Raw genomic sequence first — 21,824 nt, 5'->3', positions numbered from 1 at the left:
CTTTAACGACTTACTGCTGGAGCCTGATAATAAGGAATTACAATAATCCAGTCTGGATGTAACAAAGGCGTGGATTAGTTTTTCTGCATCCTTTTGAGAAAGGACATGTCTGATTTTGGAGATATTACGCAAGTGAAAAAAGGCTGTCCTAGAAATTAGTTTTAAGTGAGAATTAAAGGATAAATCAGGATCGAAGATCACTCCCAAGTTCCTGACTGTTTCATTGGAAGCAAGGGCAATGTCGTCTAGCGCAGCTATATCGTTAGATAATGTATCTCTAAGGTGTTTAGGGCCAAGTATTAGAACCTCTGTTTTATCTGAGTTTAATAAGAGAAAATTGCGGGTCATCCAGGTTTTTATGTCCTTGAGACATGCTTGGAGTTTAGTTATTTGATTACTTTGTTCAGGTTTTATTGACAAGTATAACTGGGTGTCATCCGCATAGCAGTGGAAATTTACAGAGTGTGTCCTGATAATGTTTCCAAGTGGAAGCATATATAATGAGAATAAAATTGGGCCGAGCACAGAGCCTTGTGGAACACCATGGTTAACTTTGGTGCGCACAGATGACTCATCATTAATTTGCACGAATTGGGAGCGGTCTGAAAAATAGGATTTAAACCATTTTAGGGCGGTTCCTTTAATGCTAATTAACTGTTCTAGTCTCTGTAATAAAATATTATGGTCAATTGTGTCAAATGCTGCACTAAGATCTAACAGAACGAGGACAGACACAAACCCCTGATCTGAAGCTATTAGAAGATCATTAGTGACTTTTGCCAAGGCTGTCTCTGTGCTGTGATTGGCTCTAAACCCTGACTGAAAGTCTTCATATATATTATTTTCCTGGAGAAACTCACACAGCTGATTGGCTACAACTTTTTCTAGGATTTTAGACAGGAAGGGGAGATTAGATATCGGACGATAATTGGCTAAAACCTCTGGGTCTAAGGTGGGTTTTTTGAGGAGGGGTTTGATTACAGCTATTTTAAAAGACTGTGGTACATATCCTGATGATAATGACAGATGTATTGTGTTCACACGTAACACACGTGCTACCTGAATCACACTACACCCATTTCCACAGAGGTGCTTCTTTTTACTCACAGTTGCATGAATTCATTAAATCACAGAGGGGGTAAGTTTCAAAAGACAAAAATTATATTTATTATACATATTTATGTTTACAAAGCCTCTGGCAACTAAAGAGTCTCGAGTGATGTGGGGTTATTTGGCCATGCCAGACAGCCAGCTGAGTTTGAATAAAGAGGGAGCGGCTGTGTCTTCGTCCTGATCAGCGAGCTGTCTGAAGAGACTGCCCGGCCTGAAGCTGTCATTGCTGTCCGCTGTGGAGGATGGAGGAGCCTGATGGAGGAGAGAGAGCACTTTAGGTTCACTGAGGTTTTAAGAAGATTGTCTTGTTGGTAACAGTTAAGAACAAACAACACCACACTTTCAGTTTATCGGTTTTCTTCACCAGTGTCACGTATTTCTCCAACATGGATTTTGCAATATTGTAATTAACAACCGCAAAAACGTGCACACACGCACACACACAGACACAGAGGGGAGAACTGCTTCCCACAGCACCTGATGATCTATGTGACACCCACAGGTTACGTAGGGAAAATAGGCTCATTCAGTTAATGCAGTGCTGACTTACCATGATGCATTCTGGACCTGAAACAATGCATGCAGATACAAAATAATCCCTAACTTTTGCAAATCACAATTGTAGATTAGTGAGAACAGAGCAGAACAGTTTCCAGCCACCAGACCACAACAATCATTTAAATCAATTAATGAAGCACTCTCACACTGCAACTGCACCAAAGGTAGACCAAGTCACTACTACCGATACAACCTAAACACACACACACACACACACACACACACACACACACACACACACACACACACACACACACACACACACACACACACACACACACACACACACACACACACACACACACACACACACACACACACACACACACACACTGATTGACTTGCCTGGGTCTCTGGCACTCAGAAATGCTGGGAGGGCAGAGGGTGTGACAGATAACATTTACACCGAGTGGAACAAAACAATGAAACAGAGAAAGGAAGAAACACTGTGGATGCCAGTGAATGAAACAACAAAACAAATGCAAACAAACAAAACTCAGAGCAGCTTCAGTGACCAGATCCCAGCTGAGTTACTCACCAGCTTCTTTGGAGCGTCAGAATTCCTGGAGACAAACATGGATTTGCGCACATTGGACATGCTGAGGGGCAGCAGTCCGAACCTGCAGAGCACAGAACGCACATGGCTGGCATTAGGTCGACATAATAAGGATATCTGATCAGAAATCCAGTAAATTGTTGAATACCGTCTTGAACTGCATGAAATGTATCTGAAAGAAACACGTCCCATATACTGAGCAGCAAGTATCAAATTTCTTCAAGTTGCACCTGAAGAAAATAACCTGGGTTACTTACATAGTCAACCACTGTGCCACCCACCACAAGTATTGGTGTTTCTCCATGTGGGAAACACTGTAATGTCTGATAATTAAGCAGTTTTTTTAGACATGACCTGCGGGTAAAGACGGAGAATTGGGTCCGGGGTTTACCCAGAGTTTGCCTTTCACACAAGCAGCAGGAGGTTCTCTGCACAGACGTGTTCACAACAGCGACAAATCCTCCACATTATTCAGGAAAGAGGTGGAGCAGCCAGGTGCGGCTGACAACATCCCGCTCATTGTGCATGTGTGAAAGGAAAACTGTCGATAAACTCTGAACCCAATTCTCTGGACTTCATCTGCAGGTCATGTCTGAAAACGGCAGCAGTGATGCTGTGGTTGGTTTCTGCTGATTATACAGATGTCACTAATTTCACGTGTTCATTAATGAGTCACTAATGTCCGACAGGAGCTAGCGTTGACCTCTGACCTGATCTGGCTGCTGGCCAGTGGCAGGATGTTGTACGGCTCCTGGGAGTTGACGCCGCTGCTCCGTGAGGAAAACTGCTTCTCTGAGCCCGTCAACAGCCCCAGCAGCACCTGAAACACAGCGTCACAGCAGATGGCTCACAACATGACCTGACATCTCTCATCTCACACCTACAGTGAATGGAAGTCTGCTGATGTTTCCATGCTCGTCACGCTACAGGTAGACAGTTTTTTGCACGTGTGGTTTGATGGTAAAGGAATGAAAGTACCGATGTCCTCTGCGACAGGCGGTTCAGGTTGGCGTTCAGCGGAGGTGTGAACACGTCCAGGTCAAAGGGGTCGATGAAGCTCTCCAGCCAATCACAGACCTCGTGAAATCTGAAAGACACATAACTACAAATCAGGTATACTTTTCTCAACTACCGTTTTTAAAATCAACCTATTCCTTCATCATTTAGCTTTACTAATTATCCTTTAGGGATCAATGGAGCCAATCCCAGCTGACACTGGGTAAGAGGCAGGGTGCACTTATCACAGTGCCGACATATGGAGACAAAACTTTACCAGGAATACAATATTACCTGCACACTTATGATTCTTAGACTGTGTTCGTCTGTGTTAAAGATTAATGTAACAAAGCAACTGTGACACATGAAAGTCTGACCTTGAAACGCTAAAACTTAGCATCGGCAGAAATTTCTTTCACTTACTTTTATGTCACAGTCCACATTTACATAGGAGCTGAGCAGCAGAATTTTTTGTTTAAGTATAAAAAAGGCAGAGAATAAAATCTGTTATATAAATATGCATATGCAAATAATAGGGGTCTAGATTTTGACACAGGAACCCTGCAACAGGAGCCGCCATGAGGCCCTTATGTTTGTTACTGTATTATTGTGACTATTATTGTGCATAATCCAAAGTTTATCGACACGTCCAAACACTTACTCCCTGGATTGGCACATTGCTGTATTGTGCGCTAAGGAACATTCTGGCATATTTCACATTTCCCATCAACGTGGCTCCTGGGTTTGGCCCATGCTAACTTCACACTTGTCATTTCTGTTGCAGAGATAGGAGCAAAACGATAACTCGCACCAATCTGCTCCGAGGAAAAATACCTGCATGAACCTCCGATTTTTAGAAGGTGTGCAATTGTGTGTCTGTGTGCTGGAGAGTATCATACATACTGAAACGAAACCTAACTAATCCCAATAGAAAACTGCAGCGGCTACATCGGCGTGGGTGGTGGCGTGAAGGTTAGAGAGCCACTAAAGGGTTCGATCTATACAAACGGCAGCCAGCAGTTGTCTCCTCCCACTCTTTATTACCACTGAGGTGAGCAAGGTTCTTAACCCCCCCTACTCAGACCCAGATTAAACGAGGCAGAAAAAAAAAAGCTATATTCTTTTTGGAAATATGACTCATAACATAGTCTCTAGAAATACGTATGCAAGAAATCATTCTAAAGAGTGATGTACTTTGACCTGAAGCTTTCATGTCCCATAGAGCAGGATGTCACCTTGTGGGTTCTCCAGCCAGATAACACACCAAAACAGCTGCATGTGAGAACTAACTAATAAAAATGTAATGAAGATTGATACCTGGGGTCTTGATGTGATCGGGGGCTCTTGCTCTCCTCCAGCCTGCTGCCCAGTGTGGTGTTGAGGTAATGAAGGTCAAATAACAGCTGCAAGGCTCTGTTCTGAGTCATGGGCAATACACCCTCCTGGAGGATGGAGGCGCAGAAGAAAACAAAGCAGAGAAATGAGTGCAGAAACAGGTAAACGTCTTTATCCACCAGCCTTCCCTACTCATTTCCTTGATAGGATATCCACCTTCTCTTTGCCCTCCCGGTCTCTTCTCATTCACTAATCCTCAATGTCTTACTTACTTGCAGATATCCCTAAAAACCTAAATCACATTTATTTGCAAATATCATAAGATTATTCTTGCCCCAGTATGTTTCCCACTTTGCAGAATCAGAAAAACATTCAACCTTGAAGAGAACGGGGCTTTAAAATCATGTCGACACCACCCAGCCTCACTTTTTCACTTTCTTTAGAATTGCGTTTTTTCTGAATTCGAGGACGCCAGTCAGACATGTCGGTTCAGTAAACATCCCTTCAGCATTCGATGGGAGACAGATGAAACATTAATGACCTGGCTTAGTTAAATCTATAACTACAAGGTTTTGTGTGTGTGTGTGTTACCGTGGTGCGGGCCTGCTGTGAGAGGCTGTGGTAGTGACCAAGGACTTCATTCAGACAGGCCTGCAGCAGCTCCTGCAGCGTGGGCCGGGGCAGGGCATGACCCCCCACCCTGTTCACCTCCACACACAGCTGGAACAGCAGCGACTGGACAAACCAAGATGGCTGCAGAAGACACAACGTTTCAAATCAGATCTCTAAGTGGAGCCAGAAATCCCAGTGTGTGTTGGAGGAGGGGCTGAGCGGCAGACCTGCACTGGAAGACGGATTTTGGACGTGACACTGCTCCCCGACTCGGCCTCTTCTTGGATCTCCAGGTCCTCCCAGTTTGTGGCTGTTGTCAGGATGGCACCAGCAGACTGTGCATGCAGCACTGTGCCAAACTTACCCAGCAACACCTGTCAATACACAACACAGTGTAACTACACAGGCACTGCAACAACTCCAATATTATTTAAAGCTGCATTCATATATATGTTTGGGCTACTCAGATGCATACAAAGATACAGATAAACTGGACTTTAGCTGATGAGTCATTTGTTAGAAAAATAATGTGTTTATTCTTTCAATATTCTGATAATAATTTTAGTAATTTCTTTAAAAAATAAATTAAAAGATCCCTCCATCTGAGACTTTTCTCCTTTATTCCTACTGTTATTAAGTGACGTCAGCAAGAACTAGATTAATGGATTGGTCTGCATATTAATTGATAATGAAAGTATTAGATTGTTGCAGCCCTACATGCTAACTTTGTTGTAGTAAACCTAGGTAGAGCTGAGAAGAACAGCAGATTTGGTGAAAACACTTGTGGGTTTGTAACTAAAACTGGATCCATTGTTTCACACTCTAAGACATTTGAAATTGTTCGCATGAAAACACATCCTCACAGTCGACACCCTTTTGTTACAGACTGAATGTAAGTTATTTCTGTGTATTGAACAAACAGATTATACTCAATATGTTAAGTGCAGCAAAAGGAACTAAGTAGATTTAAGCTTCGGTTATTTAGTTAGATTGGCCCTTTTCAGACCTGGTATCCGTCTGCAGTGATCCAATCACAAGTGGACAGCTCGGAGCTTGTCACTTCATGGCTGACATGACAGATCTGACTTCCCCGATCAATATCCAAATAAACATGCATGTCATTTCTGTTCACAAAGACCAAATGATGTTTTTAACCGGTCTGACTTTAACAGACCTGTCTGTTGTCAATGGGATGATAAGAACCAATCAAGAAGCACATGTGGGTGATGCGTCATCTGTTTTAGCTCATCTATATTACAACGCAGAGTTTTAAAACTGTGATGGATCAACAGTGTTTCCAAACGTATCCGTTTTTGGTGCTCAGAACCTCCGGAATAGTGTGTACGGCAGGTCAAAACCTAGAAGGAGTGATGCGTTTTGAAACTAAAATGTAGTAGTGAGGACGTAGCCAGGGAAAAAAAGAAAGAGAGAAAGAGAGAGAAATAGAGATAGTGGGGGGCTGAGAGACTCAATGATCTGCTCTCAAGATTTTACTTATTTGAAACAGGAAAAAAAACTAAAACAATGTATTGTTGTGTATAAATACTTTGGGTTAATTATGAGACGCTAGCGGGTCAGAAGACGTCAGCTGCTGAGTAGACTGTCCTTGTGTGAGGCCCAGGACACATTAGCTGTGCTCATGCAGCTAAAACAATGTGACCACACGTGTCCCAGAACCACATCTGAATATGAGGGATCAGATCTCAATGATCTGAATGTATCTTAGGTGTGTTCACAGACCTGAACTTGGAGCGGACCACCCCTGATCAGATCATACAGGATGGATTTAATGACCAGACCAGAACATAAACTGTTTGAAAAGAATCAACTTTGCTCAAATTCTCCTGCTCATGACCCCTCTGACCCTACATTATGTTATTACATTTATATGCTCCTCAACACATCAGCCTCTATGCTCCATGCAGCAAATACAGTTTTACAGATATACATCTTGATTTCTGACTGTGTCTGACCTTGGCGAGGGCGGAGCTCCAGATGCGGTAGGCTTCCATGCTGCAGTTGAGAAGCTCTTCCTTCAGACCTGCCCACTTGGCCTGGGCGGGGCTGACCTCTGTGGCGGACCTGGCTCTGCCCAGCTTCTTCGCCTGCCTGGGGGTCCCCTTGGCCGTGGTTTCGGCACCGCTCTGTTTCCCCAGAATGCAATGCTTCAGGTTAGGGCAGAGCTCACCCATGGACTGGCATAGCCTGGCCATGAAAAGGACTGAACTGAGGCGGGTGGGGCTGGGGTCAGGTGAGACTGCAGCCAGTTCAGAGTGGATGGAGGACAGGATGTGGCGAACACAGGCCAGGGAGCCTTCACGTAAAGCCTCCTCCACTGCCGGCGAGTCCATGAAGCGGTTAAATGAAGATGCTGAAGAGGCCTCAGTAGGTCCAGAGGAGGAGACAGTGACTGAGATGGAGTCAGACCCTGCAAAGCATGAGATCAACATTAAGCACTATTTAGTACTATTCACTATCTAAAACAAACACTTTCACTTTCCCAAATCATTAGGCTACATTATTTTTAAACCACATGTGTATAAGTACAGATAGAAGTAACCGTAACAAACTAGTGTCACCCGACAAAGAGGACAAATACATTTCATCATTTTCCTGACCACTACTCTCAACATTTTCCATCACCAACAATTTTGTCCATGACAAGATGTTTGGAAACCGACAGCTGGATATTATTGGAGACTTTCATGGTGCCCAGAGGGTGAGCTGTCTCCTCCTGCCAGGCAAAACAACTGAATCTAAAAGGGCAGATGGATATTTCATTTTACTATTCATGCTCTTCAGAGGATGGATTTTTATTTTCTAAAATGTATTAAAATGCTGTAGCACTACCTTTAGACACGGTGAATAATTGTCACCAAAAATAGGCTGTTCTTAGTCTAGAGTTTATGTTTTCATCAGTGTTTGTTTGTTAATTAACAGGATTAGCCAAAATCTACACAACTGATTTCCATTTAACCTAGTGGAAGGATGTGGTATGGGTTAGGATAATTAGGGAATTTTGTTATTTCCTGTGAACTATCCCTTTAAGGGAGATGCAATTAGTCAAAGTCACAGAGTCCTCCCAAACAGGTCAAGCTTTGTTAGTCCAAATCTCCCTTAATTAGGATCCCAGACACATAAACATTTGGTTCCATATGTTTCTCATGTGACCAAACAGCATGCCAAATTTCATTTTTATCTGTGATAGTTCAGCCAGTAGTCAGCCAAACTATCCCAAAAGTGGGATGATTTGACAAATGCTGACCCCTCACCTCCTCTGGTCTTTATCATGGTGGAAACGCAGACAAACAACTATCTGCAGGAACCTTTTAGCTCCTTGAAAAAGGTTCCTTGGACTAAAAGCTCTAGGAACTTTTTGGTCAAAATGCAGCATTATGTTTTATACAAGTCTGGGTTAGGACTGACAATACGCCTGTGTGAACGTTGCACTGGCTTGAACAGACTGGCACACGCCAGCGCAGTCTGAACTGCACCCACCTGTATCCTGGGAGGGAAGGTAGTGCTGGAGGTCATCCAGCCTGGCCTTCAGCTTTGCATCCATGGAAGAGCAGAAGTTCTGAACACAAGGTGTCAGGGCCTGGGTCTTCATGGCCAGGCCACTCCTCTGATGCTGCTGCCCCCGCTGGGTCACATTGATCCAACCTGCATCACTCAGCAGGTCTCCTGGAGACTCTGACCACAGGAAGGATGCCACGTCTACCTCGTACTGTGCCCGGCGGACAGAGCCAGGGTTGGTGCCCACAGAGGTTTGGGTGGTCTGGCCCTCCAGGTCCCTCACAGCTGAGGTAAGGAGCTGGACAGAACTCGTTGAGATGGCCTCAGTTTCTTCTTTGGTGATGGCCTTGAGAAATGAGAGGAAGGAATCACTGGAGTGATTAAATATGTACCTTTTTTACCACGTCAGCAGGCAGGCTGTCAGTGTGGCAAGACTGATTAAAACAAAAGGGCCGAAATATGAGACTGGACAAGCACCAACCTGCAGGCGCTGAAGGAAGAGCAGTTGGAGGAAGTCCTCCCAGACAGCCAGGGGGCGCTCCAGAAGCCGCTGGCACACAGTGCTCCAGTGCTGACTGATTGATTCGGTGGACAGGAGGTCCCACACAGCGTCTCTGATGGCCGCCAGCCCCTTCAGGCTCTTGACATAGACAAGTAGGCTGCCAACGCCATGGCAAATGTCCTCCTTACACCTGAGAACAGAGGAGGCATTGATCAGCTATCAACAGAGAATTAATCAGAGACAGTTGAGATAATTAGTTTAGGGTTTAAGTAATTTTTTCCCCACATTTGAACAAGCCTTATTCAATCAATAAACAAAACCTAAATATTTGCCAAATTTTCTAAACTGTCAGATAAAAGCACAGACAAATCAATGTCAGGTTAAAACAAACACTGGGCGGATTAAATGACCTTTACTACACTGCGGAGGTGTATGTGTGAACGCAAATGCTCGATTGAGAACCTCTTTCCAGACTTTCTCCGCCTGGACCCCTAGCATAAAGTTCGCAGATAGAACAGCAGGAGATCATCCGATGGATTCACCGCAAGCGAGTGCGGTTGATGGCACTTCAAACACGCAATGGACAAATGAAAAAAAAAACTTAAAGAAAAGAAATATCTCCAAGTGAAAAATCCTGGCTCTGCCCACTGTACCACCCCTCTCCTGAATGCTGCGGAGAATGTGTTGCTGTTGTGAAAGCTTCTGAGCAGAGAACCCCTCCTGGGTTATGCATTTGTAAAAAAAGTGCGGAAAGAGTCTGGACCCAATTCTCCGGAGACGTATTTTTACACTTGACAAGCTTAAAATGTTGTTATTTTGTTGTTAAGCTATGCTCATTTATTAAGTATGCCCAGGGTATGTCCCCACTGTCAGTGACAGAGGTGAAGCTGACTTGTGAGGGAGAGCATGATTTCCACAATCTGCAGCAACTTTCTCTTTCTCTCTCTTTGCTTAACACACCGTATCCACATACAGCAAGTAGGTCAACAGTAAATGATAGCAATGCTAGGGCGGCTACAGTAGATTCTGGGCCTCTGCTCCTTCTGTGCTGTCTCTCCCTCTTTTTGCTCCCTCGTGTTGACACAAAATGAAAGTGTCCGTGAAGGAAGGTGTGCCGTGTTCTCAGCGCCTCCTGAAACTACAACAATGACGGTAACAGACACTTTCCACAGTGTTGTCATCAGTGTGTTTGTAAAACCCCTGAAACCTCTGTGCAGGATGTGTTGAGGTTTATGAACAACAGCTTAAGAGTGGTAATTATTGAAAGTCATTTTTGAACGAATGATTAGTTATGACACGGCTCTGATGCACTGATGGAATGACTCTACGTTATACTGAGTTTATCAACAGTTGAACATAAATGAAGTGGTGAGTTTGCATTAACCTGAGAACGGAGGACAAGTGGAGTAAAGATCTGCTTCTCTATGCTGCTGAGTTTAATAAAGGCTATTGCATGTGAATGTAAAGTCATCACAGAGGCTGCGAATGAATCTGCGAAGCTGCATAAGAGAGACAGCGATCGAAAACTGAAAGTTGTATCCTATTCATTGCCTTCGTTAACGATGCATGTATGTCAGAACAGGCTGGAGCAGGCGTCTGACTGATGCTTCCTGCGTGATGAGGAAAACAACTGTCCTCAGTGTCTCTGTGGGATTCTGTGCGACATGCATGTCAAACACCTGAGACACAGGAAGCAGCTGATATAAAGAAAGACAAGCAGCTTCCTTACGTATTGATCCACTGCTGCAGTGTGTCCCGGAGCTGCTCTCTCTGGATTGGCTGGGCCAGGGTGCGGAGGGCGGGCTGGAAATCAGTGATGGAGGGAGGCAGGTACTTGAACCAGCTGCCAGTACTCGTCTCTTCCTGCAGCACCTTCCTGACTTTAGCTGAGCGGCGAGAGGAGATCAACAGAGGAGACTTTGTATCAGAAGCCTTGAAAACACATTTTTCTTTAACTACAGATTTTTATGCTTCATATATAAAACTATGAATAATAATATTAACAAGCTTTACTTGTACAGCGCTTTTCTTAACAAAGTTACGAAGTGCTTCACAAAAGGATAAAACAACAATAAAAAGAGATTTGAAAACAGTTACAGATGTAGCAAATCCAATCTCAGCAGGATTCTAACGTTGAATGATGGTTTGTGAGCATCACCAACAATTTGAAATAAAACTGTATTTGTGTTTGTTATGTTCCAATACCATTTGGAAAGTCCACGTGTTGAAGTGTCTCAGCTGCTTGCATGGCAGCTCTGCCGTCTTGGTGAATAAGGCCAACCATAAAGTGCTTTGTTTGTTAAGCTACAGCGATGAGCACAGTCTGTTAACCATATACAGGCATTATTAATAATTGAATTATCCTGAACATAACAATATATATGTTATGGCTAAGACGAGTACTGCCTATGACAAAAGCTCGAAAATACAGGAAGAAGAAGAGCTAAAACAGTCTCGATCGAAATGGACCACTCCAGTCTGATGTGGTTACTCTTACTCTTCTCACTCTGAGTAAGGAAATAACTAAAACATTTCCAAGCATCCAGGAAGTCCATGCTATTTACCTGCAGGGCTGGTTGAGGTAACGTTCTCCAGGATAGAGAAGAGCATGCCACAGCTCAGGGCTCCGTCCCCTGGCCTGGGGTTTCCCTCTGGGGGCAGGTAGAAGACGGCGTAGGCCTGGAACAGAGTGGTGACCAGCAGCTCCACCAAGCTGCACACCTGGGCCTTGATCCCCGCACCTGGACAGAAATACACATGGTCATGAACTGATTCACATTTACATTTACTGCATATTGCAAATGGTAGAATACCATGCTGTGGTTGGTTGAGCAGTTGATGGATAGAGGCTTTCCGGGCCAGCAAGAAGTCCGCCAGGGCCTGGCGTGGTGAGCTGTCCTCCAGCAGCATGGTAGACACCAGGGCCTCAGCGATCGCTTGGTCTGACACCACCCGGCCCCGCAGCAGAGACCTGCTGTCCAGCAGAATGGTGGACCTGCAGGAAGACGAGCTGCTTACTGAAACTATGACGTCACTTTCACATGTGGAGATTCTTCTTCAGAACCACAAATCCCTGAACATGTGTCTTCCCAAAGACACGAGTAAGAAGACATCCGGTACCTGAAGTGTCCGGTGGTGGCCACCTGCCGCACCAGAATGGGGAAGCGGGCCAGGACAGGGCTGTAGTGGCCCGCTGTCGCAGTCTCCAGCTGCAGCAGGCTGTGCAGGTGGCAACACAGCAGGTAGAGCTGAGTGGCCTGGAGGTACTGGGACGCCTCCATGGCGCTCCAGATGCGCTCTGGGATCTCCAAGAGGAGCTTTATCTGGGAGGACATGATGTAGAACTTCTCCTGCCACAGCCACTGCTTCTGGCTCTACAACACACACACATATTTATATAGCAGACTACAACGACTTTAGATAACGTGTGTGTCTTGAATTAAAGATGACAGATTAGCAGTGACATAATTGCACACACAAGACAACATAGTGATGTACAGTTTTATAATAATGCATTTGATGAGTGAATTTCAGGTCAGATTAAATGGTCTGTATTTATGCATCACTTCTCTAGTCTTGAAATGTGACTTTTCTAAATGGGGTCTGGTGATCCTCTCTGTGCTTTGAATCAGATCAAGTTATTCCAGTTAAGTGTTCACCTCCTGTCTGCAGCTGCTCACATCGGCGGTGCCTTGCTTCAGGCTGTGGCAGTACCGGTGCATGTCCTGGACGGACCGGACCACGCTCTCCGAGCACTCCCTCATCTCTCCGATGGTGTCGGCGGCGTCGATCAGGTCCCGGTAGCGCTCCCCGACCATCTGCCTCAGCTCCTCCTTCTTCTGCTCGATCTCCCCGCGGACCTTGCGCTCGATGCGGCGGATCTCCTCGGTGTTGTAGCGCTCGAACAGACCCGCCGGGTGTGTGATCTCCGACACCCGGAGGGACAGCGCAGGATCCTCGGACATCGCTCCGCCGCCGCAACAACAACAACAAGAGCCGCTGCAGGGACTCCAACAACCCGGAAGACCGAGAGGAAGTTCCCTTCCTGCTTCCACGTAGGTAAAAGTGTGACGACAGCGGAGTATGATGTGTTCATTAGTTACCACAGCTGTCAGTCAGCGAGCGTTTCCGCACAGGCCTGGTGCCGCCCACCCACACTGCTGAGCCAATCAAATGATTCCAAGCCGTAGAGGCATAACATGACGTCATTCAGATTTATTTTATTTTTTTATTTTAAAGAAACATAATATGAAAGGTCAACGTCACAAGTGCTCAGGGGAAATAATGCACAACCAAATTAATCTTTCACGTTCTAAACTCAAAGAAACATACAACATGAGAAAGACCAAAGTAAAAACAACAATATAAGAACACACACTTCTGTATCAGGTGTAGTGTTTAGGAGTTTACAGGAATACGACTTATAAACAAGGTCAATGCAAGAGAACAAACCAGCCGACTGTTCATCAAGCCACATATTTAGTTGACTTAAAAATATTTAAAGATGTTTTTATTCCTATGAAACGATGAGGATAGAAGTCTGATTTCATCCATATGCACCGCATTAAGGCAGATGTGTATTTCTGTTTATCGAGTGAAACTGTGGAATTATCTGAACAATGATTAAAATGTTGCTTGAATATTGTTATATTGAAAATATTTATAAAATATATTAAACAAATATATAAAACATATTTAATAATTAATTTGTTGTTTATGAAAAGAAAGGAAATCAATTTGTTATATTACTTATATGGACAGGACAGGGTTTTTACTTCATGGAATGTGTATATGTGTAAAAACAAAAAAACTAAACCATACACTTATATTTACTATAAAAGTTGGAATGTTTGATTTATAGGAAATTGACTGACAGCTTAAAATAATCAGATAATAGTTCTGTAGTAGTGCTTGTTCTGACCATCAGTCCACATCTGGACCACATCAGTCCACATCTGATCCACATCTCGACCACATCTGGTCCACATCTGGTCCACATCTGGTCCACACCAGTCACCATGACAGCGAACAGAGAATCAGCTCGCAGGTAAACAACAGGTGAGTCAGATCGTACCCGGAAGATAAAGGACTAACACAAGCTGCGCCACTCTCAGGTAGGCACCTGTTCTTCTGAATAACGACAAAGTAACGCACCGTATTGTAAACCAACAACTTTGAAATCTGCCGTAGCCGATATGAAAATGTATGTGTTCACATTCTATCTGTATAAACATGACTGGTGTCTAATTGTAGTTGTTCCGAAAGATTCCGCCCAGTTACCTGTCAACACAAACTGAAGTGCGTTGATTTCTCCAGGAAGTAGACGCATACGTGTGTGCGCGATGTAAGAAGATCAATGTGTATGTTCTGTTTTCACTGTGTCCTGTGTTGTGTTGCAGTGTTTCAACAATGGTTGACATGTACAACAACACACTGAGCAACTCGCAGTACATTCTAATAAATGTGTCGCACAGTTCACAGTGAGACAAGTGGCAGCAGTGTCTAGATATCCTGCTCAGTGTGTAATGACATGCAGGTTTCTCTGTTTGTGATCTTTACATTCATGACATGTTTATGGTCTCCCTTTTTTACCGTTCCACCGAATACTCACAACACCAGCAAATAAATAGAATACTCGCAACATGAGCAAATACTTGCCATATCACAAGAAAAAATACTCGCAAAAAAATACTCCAGACAACATGTCAAAAATCCTGACAACACGACCAAATACTCACCACACGACCAAATACTCACCACATGACCAAATACTCACCACACGACCAAATACTCACCACACGACCAAATACTCACCACATGACCAAATACTCACCACACGACCAAATACTCACCACACGACCAAATACTCACCACACGACCAAATACTCACCTCATGACCAAATACTCACCACACGACCAAATACTCACCACACGACCAAATACTCACCACACGACCAAATACTCACCACACGACCAAATACTCACCACACGACCAAATACTCACCTCATGACCAAATACTCACCACACGACCAAATACTCACCACACGACCAAATACTCACCTCATGACCAAATACTCACCACACGACCAAATACTCACCACACGACCAAATACTCACAACACAACACAAATACTCACATTATTGTGAGCATTTGCTGCGCATGTCTTTTCTCTATTTGCATGTGATTTGTCTATTTGTGTGTGTTTTGTGAAGTTGCATTGTGTTGAGCTCTCAGGGCCACCACACATTTCCTCACAGCAGACACTAACACCGGAGCTGCTTGCTGTCAACATTAAAAGCTTTGAGAGTGTCACAGAGGAAAATGAAGCTGAAGAAGATCAAAATAATTCTGCAAATGACTGTTGTTACTATTTACACGTGTGTTCTTCTCCTGCTTGGACGTCAAAATGTCGGCTGTGATATCGATTGATTATGTTTGGCTCTGAAGGATTCATATCTACACCTATCCTCAGTCTACACACAGCACAAAAACACGCTTCCTAATAAAACACACATTTCACCTAAAATAAATTGTAGGAAAAATATGTATCTTTACAAAGATTTGGTTGCCCTCCTGACATTTTGTAGTTGGTCAAGTTCAAAACACTGTTAAAAAAAATGAATATAAGCAGTTTGCAAATTTATTTAACGAATGAGACTTAATGACATTGTTTCCGGAGTCAAAAATATGTATTACATCTAAAATGAAAATACTTTTTTAAAATTCCTTTTTAGAAGCTTTATTTGTCATTGACCCATATCACATGTATTATTTAAAAAAACATAAAGCTCACACTGACATTCTTAAAACAGTAATCAGGTGTCCACATGTAAATGGATATATATACCTTTACAGTAAAACCAATACAAATACAATCTAATGGTAACACTCTTCTTTTTATTTATAATCAACATCTGTGATAATCAGTGGTCCTTTACATTACTGTTCATTCAGATATTCATTCAAACATAATCAAATGTCAACACTCACACGTTCTTGTTCTGTAGTTTGTGGTGATTATGGTGCTTGGGCCATGTGTCTGCAGTGTTTCAGTCCAGCCCAACACGGCTCCTGCTCCTGCTCCTGCTCCTGCTCCTGCTCCTGCTCCTGCTCCGCTCTGCCGGTGCTGCTGATCATGGGTGAATGAATCTATGCAGACACTTGAACTAAGAAGCTTGTTGAATTGTAACGTGCAGACACAGCGATGGATCAGAGGAACATCCAGAAGGAGTTTGAGGAACAGTTCAACGATGTGGTTTCCAGACTTCAGGCCAAGCAGCTGTTCCAGTCTGACTGGGACATCGCTTCTTTTGCAGTCTTCTTCATCTTCATCGGTGAGTGGAAGTGAATGAAATGGTTTAGAGTAGAAAAACCTGAAAACATGTTGGGTTTTATTCTTGTACAAACCTCCTTCAGCTCTCAGAACATGGGGATGAATCAGCACAACACTTGAGTTGGCTTCTCATCGTTCACTCTCACATTTAAGCCTTGTGTCGAAAGTCCATAAATATTTACAAAGTTGTAAGTGTCTAAGGCAAATCTCTCCATGCATGTATGTGAGTGTGAATTGGAAACGGTTGTGTAAATGCCCCCATTTCATCTACGTCACATCTGTCAAGTCCAGTTTATTTCCACAGCACATTTAAAGTTCACAGTTCACAAACTAACGGGTGATGTCATGGTAGGTTGCCACTTGCGGAGCTGTACAAGCAAAATAAAAAAGTTTCCAAAAGAAGATAAAATAAGAAAAGCAATAAGAAAATAACAACACTAAAGCAACTGTCTGAGCAATTGTCCTTTTTACACCAAATTGCTGCATATGCGTACGTAGGTAAACTCACTAAAAACACAACAGGCCCTTTCATATTACCAGTCGATCGATTCCCAGTCCATTCACTTGTTTACATCACTGCCGATCAGACAGTGGTAGTAGAGCAACAGTCACCAGGGGGCGCTGTGCTGTTCTCAGACAGAGCCACCAATATTGGACTAGTTCACCTGTTGTTCAACTTTTTAAATACAAACATAAGACCTGAACCTACACACGTGTTCATGTGTAATCATTCCACTGTGTCTTATGTGATTCTTATGTGTATCTGTGGCTTTGTATCTGAGTGTTGCATCTGTTGCATCTGTTGTTGTGATGTTTGACGTCTATAATGGTTTTCTTTAGTTTTCTCTTATCATGCTTGGTGTTTTAGTCACTGGTTTGTTGTATTATTGATTTATTATTGATGTATTATTCATATACATTTGTAATAGATCCATATAGATAGATCATTTTATCTTATTTCAGGTAGCCTTGTAAGAACTTGCTAGGTACAACAAAGGAAAATTCCCTATGCAGCCAACTCCCGCTCATTTGCAGTATGTTGTCAGAGTCAGTCCCGACATGGATCTAACTCTCTAAGAACTTGGTGTCACACCCTGAAGGTTTCCTGAACCTGGGTTTGACGTGACACTCTGACTGCAGATGAGGGAGAGCTTCCACTCTGAACACTGAGAACTGGGCTCTGACCTCTCCCTGTGTGTGCTGTGTGTTGTCAGGCATGGTTCTGCTGCTGGTCCTCCTGGTCATCATCCGCTGCTGCTGCTGCTGCTGCTGTGACGATCAGAAGGTAAACACACACACACACACACACACACACACACACACACACACACACACACACACACACACACACACACACACACACACACACACACACACACACACACACACATGCACCTGTCAGATGTGAAGGAAAACACACCTGAGATGTCAGTGAGGACACAAAGTGAAAAACAAACACTCATTGTGTAGACTGTGATTTGTGTTTATAAATGGAGATCATTTAGTTCTGTGGCGACTCTCCATAGCTGCTATGCACTAACCCCAGGTCCCCTGCTCAAGTGACGACAAAGGCTCCCCGCAGAATACTCTTTAAAAGGTAAAGCTCAGAGTCACATGACTTCCCAAGTGTATCAGTGTATCTAACAGGATACTGTCAGGGTGGCTGTTCACCAGCTAAAGATTTAGATGGACTACAGAGTGAGTTGACACAAACCTGTTGAGAGACATCCAGCCAGATGTCTGCTTCATCATGATATGAAGCAGTTCTGAAGAAGAAGGACCTATGGGAGGCAGGAGTTCTGAATTCCATGGTGCACCTTGGGAATTTTGGGGAATCGTGGGAATATTTAGGGGCCTGTCCTCAGAGACAGAACAAGTCCTTACCACACAGCTCAGAAGACAATTGAACAATCAATGCAGACCTTAGACAAATCAGTGTGTCTCAGTGAAATGGACTGAAAGTGAGCCCAGATCATTAGGTGTTACTGTTTGTATTGTGTGTGATAACGGTTGCTAATGTTTCCACCACAGCCCAGAAGACGGAAGGTTGGCATAGAGAACATGGCTCTGGAGCCCTGACAGCTGAGCTGCACTGATCAAGTATTGTGAAGACGACTGATGAAGAAGTAGAGCCTCGTAGTTTGATTCCTGTGCCAAAGCTCTATCAGTTTTTAACAGAGTTTAATCAAGTGTGAATAATTGTTCACTAGCACGTCTTAACCCAGCAATGAAAATGTAACACGCCTGATCCTGTTGACTGTCACTGCTGTGTGGGGCTGATTGCTAGGTTACAGCAGAGGGGCTGGAAACGTTCTGCTGTCTCTGTGTCTCTGTAGATTTGAAGATGTCTTCCTCTGACTTTGTCTGTTGGAAGGATGGTCATGTTTTAATTTGAAGGTTTTATTTAGCAATAAAAATATAAAAGGAGGAAAAAAGTCACCTTTGCTCAATGTTCATTTAGTGGTGTGTTCACTCTCTTAATACCATGTTCATTTACAGAGCACAGACACAAAAACATTTACAGAGGACAAAGTACATAAAATGGCTGTGGCCCAAAAGGTAGAGCTGGTCGTTCTCTAAACAGGAGGCCGTTCAATCCCTCCCTCCCCTCTTCCACGTGCCGAAGTGTCCTTGGGCAAGATTCTGGACCCCAAATTGCCCCTGACGGCTGTGCCAACGGTGTATGAGTGATGGGGTGAAAGGGTTGCACATAGATGCACTGTATGAGTGGGTGAATGGCAAAACTGTCCTGTAAAGTGCTTTGAGTGTTCACCAGGACAAGAAAAAGCTCAATATAAATACAAACCTTTTACCATTTACCATAAAAGCACACAGATCCAGAAACCGACAGAGGTTGTGTTGTTGTGAGAAGAGGTTTTGTGCTCCTGAACAAACTGCAGCGTTCTCTCAGGGTCATTGTGCTGAAAGTAGAACCATCGCCTCAATCTCAAGTCATGTGAGCGTCTCTGTATTTGGCTGCAGTGACCTTCATCGGTTTATCATTAAATGTGCAACACAGTACAGTGTGCAGGAAGTGAAGGGGACTGAAGCCAACAGTATAGTTCAAACTAGCCCCACTGGGATCAGCTACATCGATGCATCAATATTTATAATCATTAATGATTTTTGATAACAGAGGCAATTCTGCTGCATAGTAGTACTATGTACAAATAACTTTTACTTTTGATACTTGGGTAAGTTACTACATGTAGATGCAATGCCAGTGGTAGGATGTAGGAACTATTTTGTACAAATGTCTCCTTTTCAGAACAAAGTAAATATGACCTCGCTGCCTCAGCCGCAGCTTTCTATGCTAATATACAAGTTGTCTGGCTGGTGATGTAGAAGCATAAAAGATTTTATATTTGTACTGTTCAGACAGTATTTGAAGTAGATTTATTTTCAGGTACTTTTCATTTTTACTGAACTGCATATCTTATCAAAAAGCTACTTTCTTTACCACTACGCACTGAGTTACATGTTCACATAGTTTTTTACAATCAGTAACGAGAAGGGAATTTGTCAACTCATCAAATCAGAGCGATCAGGTAACATAAGACCCTCAATGAGAGCAAAGCGCCCCAGCAGCAGCAGCAGCAGTGAAATGAAATGAATTCAGAGGAGGCCACCACTGAGTGGTTTAGTCAGCCATAATGATGCAGTAGACATTAGGGTAAAGGCTACACTTGGGAAGTACTTTTACTTTGCTTTTTCAGCTTTAAAGTTTCAGGTGAAAGGGATCCAGTGGCAGACATTTAATATAAAATAATCCTGTTTTTTACAGTGGTCCAAACTGGACAAACTAAACACCTTTAGATTTTTTTATGACAACTGAAGGTTACCACAGGTTCTCTTTCATGTTTGGAAGGGGAGGGTGAGGTGAGGGGTATTCAGCTGCAACATGAAACTTCACCACTAGATGTCACTAAATTCTACACACTGAACCTTTAAGTACATTTAAAATATTTAATTATAAAAGTTACTGTGATACTTGAGTACATTTTATTCTATTTATATGTACTTTTACTTCAGTAAAATGTTTGAGTATTGGTACTCACCTGTGATCAAGGCTGTAGTCAGAGACTGTCTGATGGGTTTAACAAGCATGTGACTGAGTTACAACTTACGTACATCGGTATGATCTTGACCATCTCTACATTATGAGCAGGACTCGTGAGAATGCTTAAAATTGTGAAATAATTTCAAACTGGCGCTTGGTAGAGCACATATATCTGCCAAGGTCCAGAAGTCCCCTTCGATAAAATCAATCTTGTCCAGATCTATGCATTATTTCTATTCACAAAAATACACGCACTATCTTGCAATGTTAAGGAAAGTGAAAACACAAATCATCAGTAGGATTGTTGTTTACTGTAAGGAAAACATAACCTCATAGGTGGAGGGACTGAAAAGCATGAGGCTGACTTTGATATTATAATAATCCATCCATTATCCATACCGCTTATCCTTTGAGGGTTGCAGGGGGAGCTGGAGCCAAGCCCAGCTGACAGTGGTGGGGTAGACCCTGGACAGGTCACCAGCGTCACACAGGGCCAACATACGGACACACACTTTTCAGATTGATTTGAGATTCAGATTCAGAGATGACTTTCATCTCGTTGGTTACCAAGGTTAATAAATTATTAAACTATATGACATTATTTTCTGACTTAGTACTTATTCTTATGACATCATATGATAGGAAATAATTTGATGATGAAAACAAGCTTTTTCTGTCTATTACTGACACAGACGTGTGGGGAAATGTATTTTTCTGACCACATTTTGTTGTCTTTAAACTTTGAGTTTAAGTCAGGTCAGCTCAAAACATTGATCATCTCAGAGATAACCTCATAACTATACGAGTTACTTTATCCTCACACTCACACGGGTGATTTTACTTTACCCTGCTCACATGGTAACAAATGAATGAATGAATGCATTTGATCACTGAATGCTCAAACACAATGAAGTGGAGAACACCGGGAGTTTAATAGCGACCTCTTTACATGTGGCTTCACAGTAGCTGGAGCAAAGAGCCAGACAGAACAGACATATTAGTGTTTAGAATATTTTATTGCACAGAAAAATCATTTAATATTTGATATGATAGGCAACTTTTCAAAATAGAGAATAACACTTACTGGAATGAAGTCATTTGCTCATAATTAGATTAGAGTTTGGTTTACAGGGAATCAACAAAGTGTGCAAAATATGTAAAATAAATATGAACACAGAACAGACAAACACTTGAAATCACAGACATGACTGGTAGCTTAACAGTGACTGTAAAGGACTGAT

General features: G+C 43.0%; 2 protein-coding genes across 6 annotated transcripts; one reads left to right on the top strand and one right to left on the bottom strand.

The window, feature by feature from the left end:
- Nucleotides 1–1,142: 1,142 nt before the first annotated feature.
- On the bottom strand, nucleotides 1,143–13,242 carry cog1 (component of oligomeric golgi complex 1). Of its 4 annotated transcripts, none has more exons than XM_034592330.1 (16): nucleotides 12,848–13,242; nucleotides 12,309–12,562; nucleotides 12,002–12,183; nucleotides 11,753–11,929; nucleotides 10,918–11,074; nucleotides 9,168–9,378; nucleotides 8,669–9,032; nucleotides 7,144–7,607; nucleotides 5,398–5,544; nucleotides 5,150–5,311; nucleotides 4,541–4,665; nucleotides 3,206–3,314; nucleotides 2,938–3,047; nucleotides 2,210–2,291; nucleotides 2,005–2,040; nucleotides 1,144–1,920 (listed from the first exon to the last, which is right to left on the bottom strand). In XM_034592330.1, the coding sequence occupies exons 1-15, from the start codon at nucleotides 13,151–13,153 to the stop codon at nucleotides 2,032–2,034; spliced, it is 2,859 nt and encodes a 952-aa protein (XP_034448221.1). In that variant the 5' UTR covers nucleotides 13,154–13,242; the 3' UTR covers nucleotides 1,144–1,920; nucleotides 2,005–2,031. The 4 variants fall into 4 exon arrangements, with proteins under 4 accessions (XP_034448218.1, XP_034448219.1, XP_034448221.1 ...); XM_034592329.1 differs by having other exon boundaries at nucleotides 1,226–1,365; nucleotides 2,017–2,040; XM_034592327.1 differs by lacking the exon at nucleotides 2,005–2,040 and having other exon boundaries at nucleotides 1,143–1,365; nucleotides 12,848–13,241.
- Nucleotides 13,243–14,111: 869 nt separating this feature from the next.
- smim22 (small integral membrane protein 22) lies at nucleotides 14,112–19,141 on the top strand. 2 transcript variants are annotated; one of them, XM_034592351.1, is made up of 4 exons: nucleotides 14,112–14,246; nucleotides 16,387–16,524; nucleotides 17,738–17,808; nucleotides 18,555–19,141. In XM_034592351.1, the coding sequence occupies exons 2-4, from the start codon at nucleotides 16,395–16,397 to the stop codon at nucleotides 18,600–18,602; spliced, it is 249 nt and encodes an 82-aa protein (XP_034448242.1). In that variant the 5' UTR covers nucleotides 14,112–14,246; nucleotides 16,387–16,394; the 3' UTR covers nucleotides 18,603–19,141. The 2 variants fall into 2 exon arrangements, with proteins under 2 accessions (XP_034448242.1, XP_034448241.1); XM_034592350.1 differs by having other exon boundaries at nucleotides 14,183–14,302; nucleotides 18,555–19,140.
- Nucleotides 19,142–21,824: the final 2,683 nt, after the last annotated feature.

The sequence above is a fragment of the Hippoglossus hippoglossus genome, chromosome 8, assembly GCF_009819705.1.
Source record: "Hippoglossus hippoglossus isolate fHipHip1 chromosome 8, fHipHip1.pri, whole genome shotgun sequence".
Classification (NCBI taxonomy): Eukaryota; Metazoa; Chordata; class Actinopteri; order Pleuronectiformes; family Pleuronectidae; genus Hippoglossus; species Hippoglossus hippoglossus.
Note: the sequence above shows the minus strand (reverse complement) of the source record. Positions and strands in the feature narration are given on the sequence as shown.

Bases quoted from the DNA above. Each gene is read 5' to 3' on its own strand.
- cog1 (XM_034592327.1), bottom strand. From the start codon at position 13,153: ATGTCCGAGGATCCTGCGCTGTCCCTCCGGGTGTCGGAGATCACACAC. The intron at 11,075-11,752 runs GTAAATAGCATG...CTCGCCGCTCAG, and splicing joins TACCTCAACCAGCCCTGCAG to CTAAAGTCAGGAAGGTGCTG. The intron at 3,315-4,540 runs GTATCAATCTTC...TGTGTCTTTCAG, and splicing joins CGATCACATCAAGACCCCAG to ATTTCACGAGGTCTGTGATT.
- smim22 (XM_034592351.1), top strand. From the start codon at position 16,395: ATGGATCAGAGGAACATCCAGAAGGAGTTTGAGGAACAGTTCAACGAT. The intron at 16,525-17,737 runs GTGAGTGGAAGT...GTGTGTTGTCAG, and splicing joins AGTCTTCTTCATCTTCATCG to GCATGGTTCTGCTGCTGGTC. The intron at 17,809-18,554 runs GTAAACACACAC...TTTCCACCACAG, and splicing joins GCTGCTGTGACGATCAGAAG to CCCAGAAGACGGAAGGTTGG.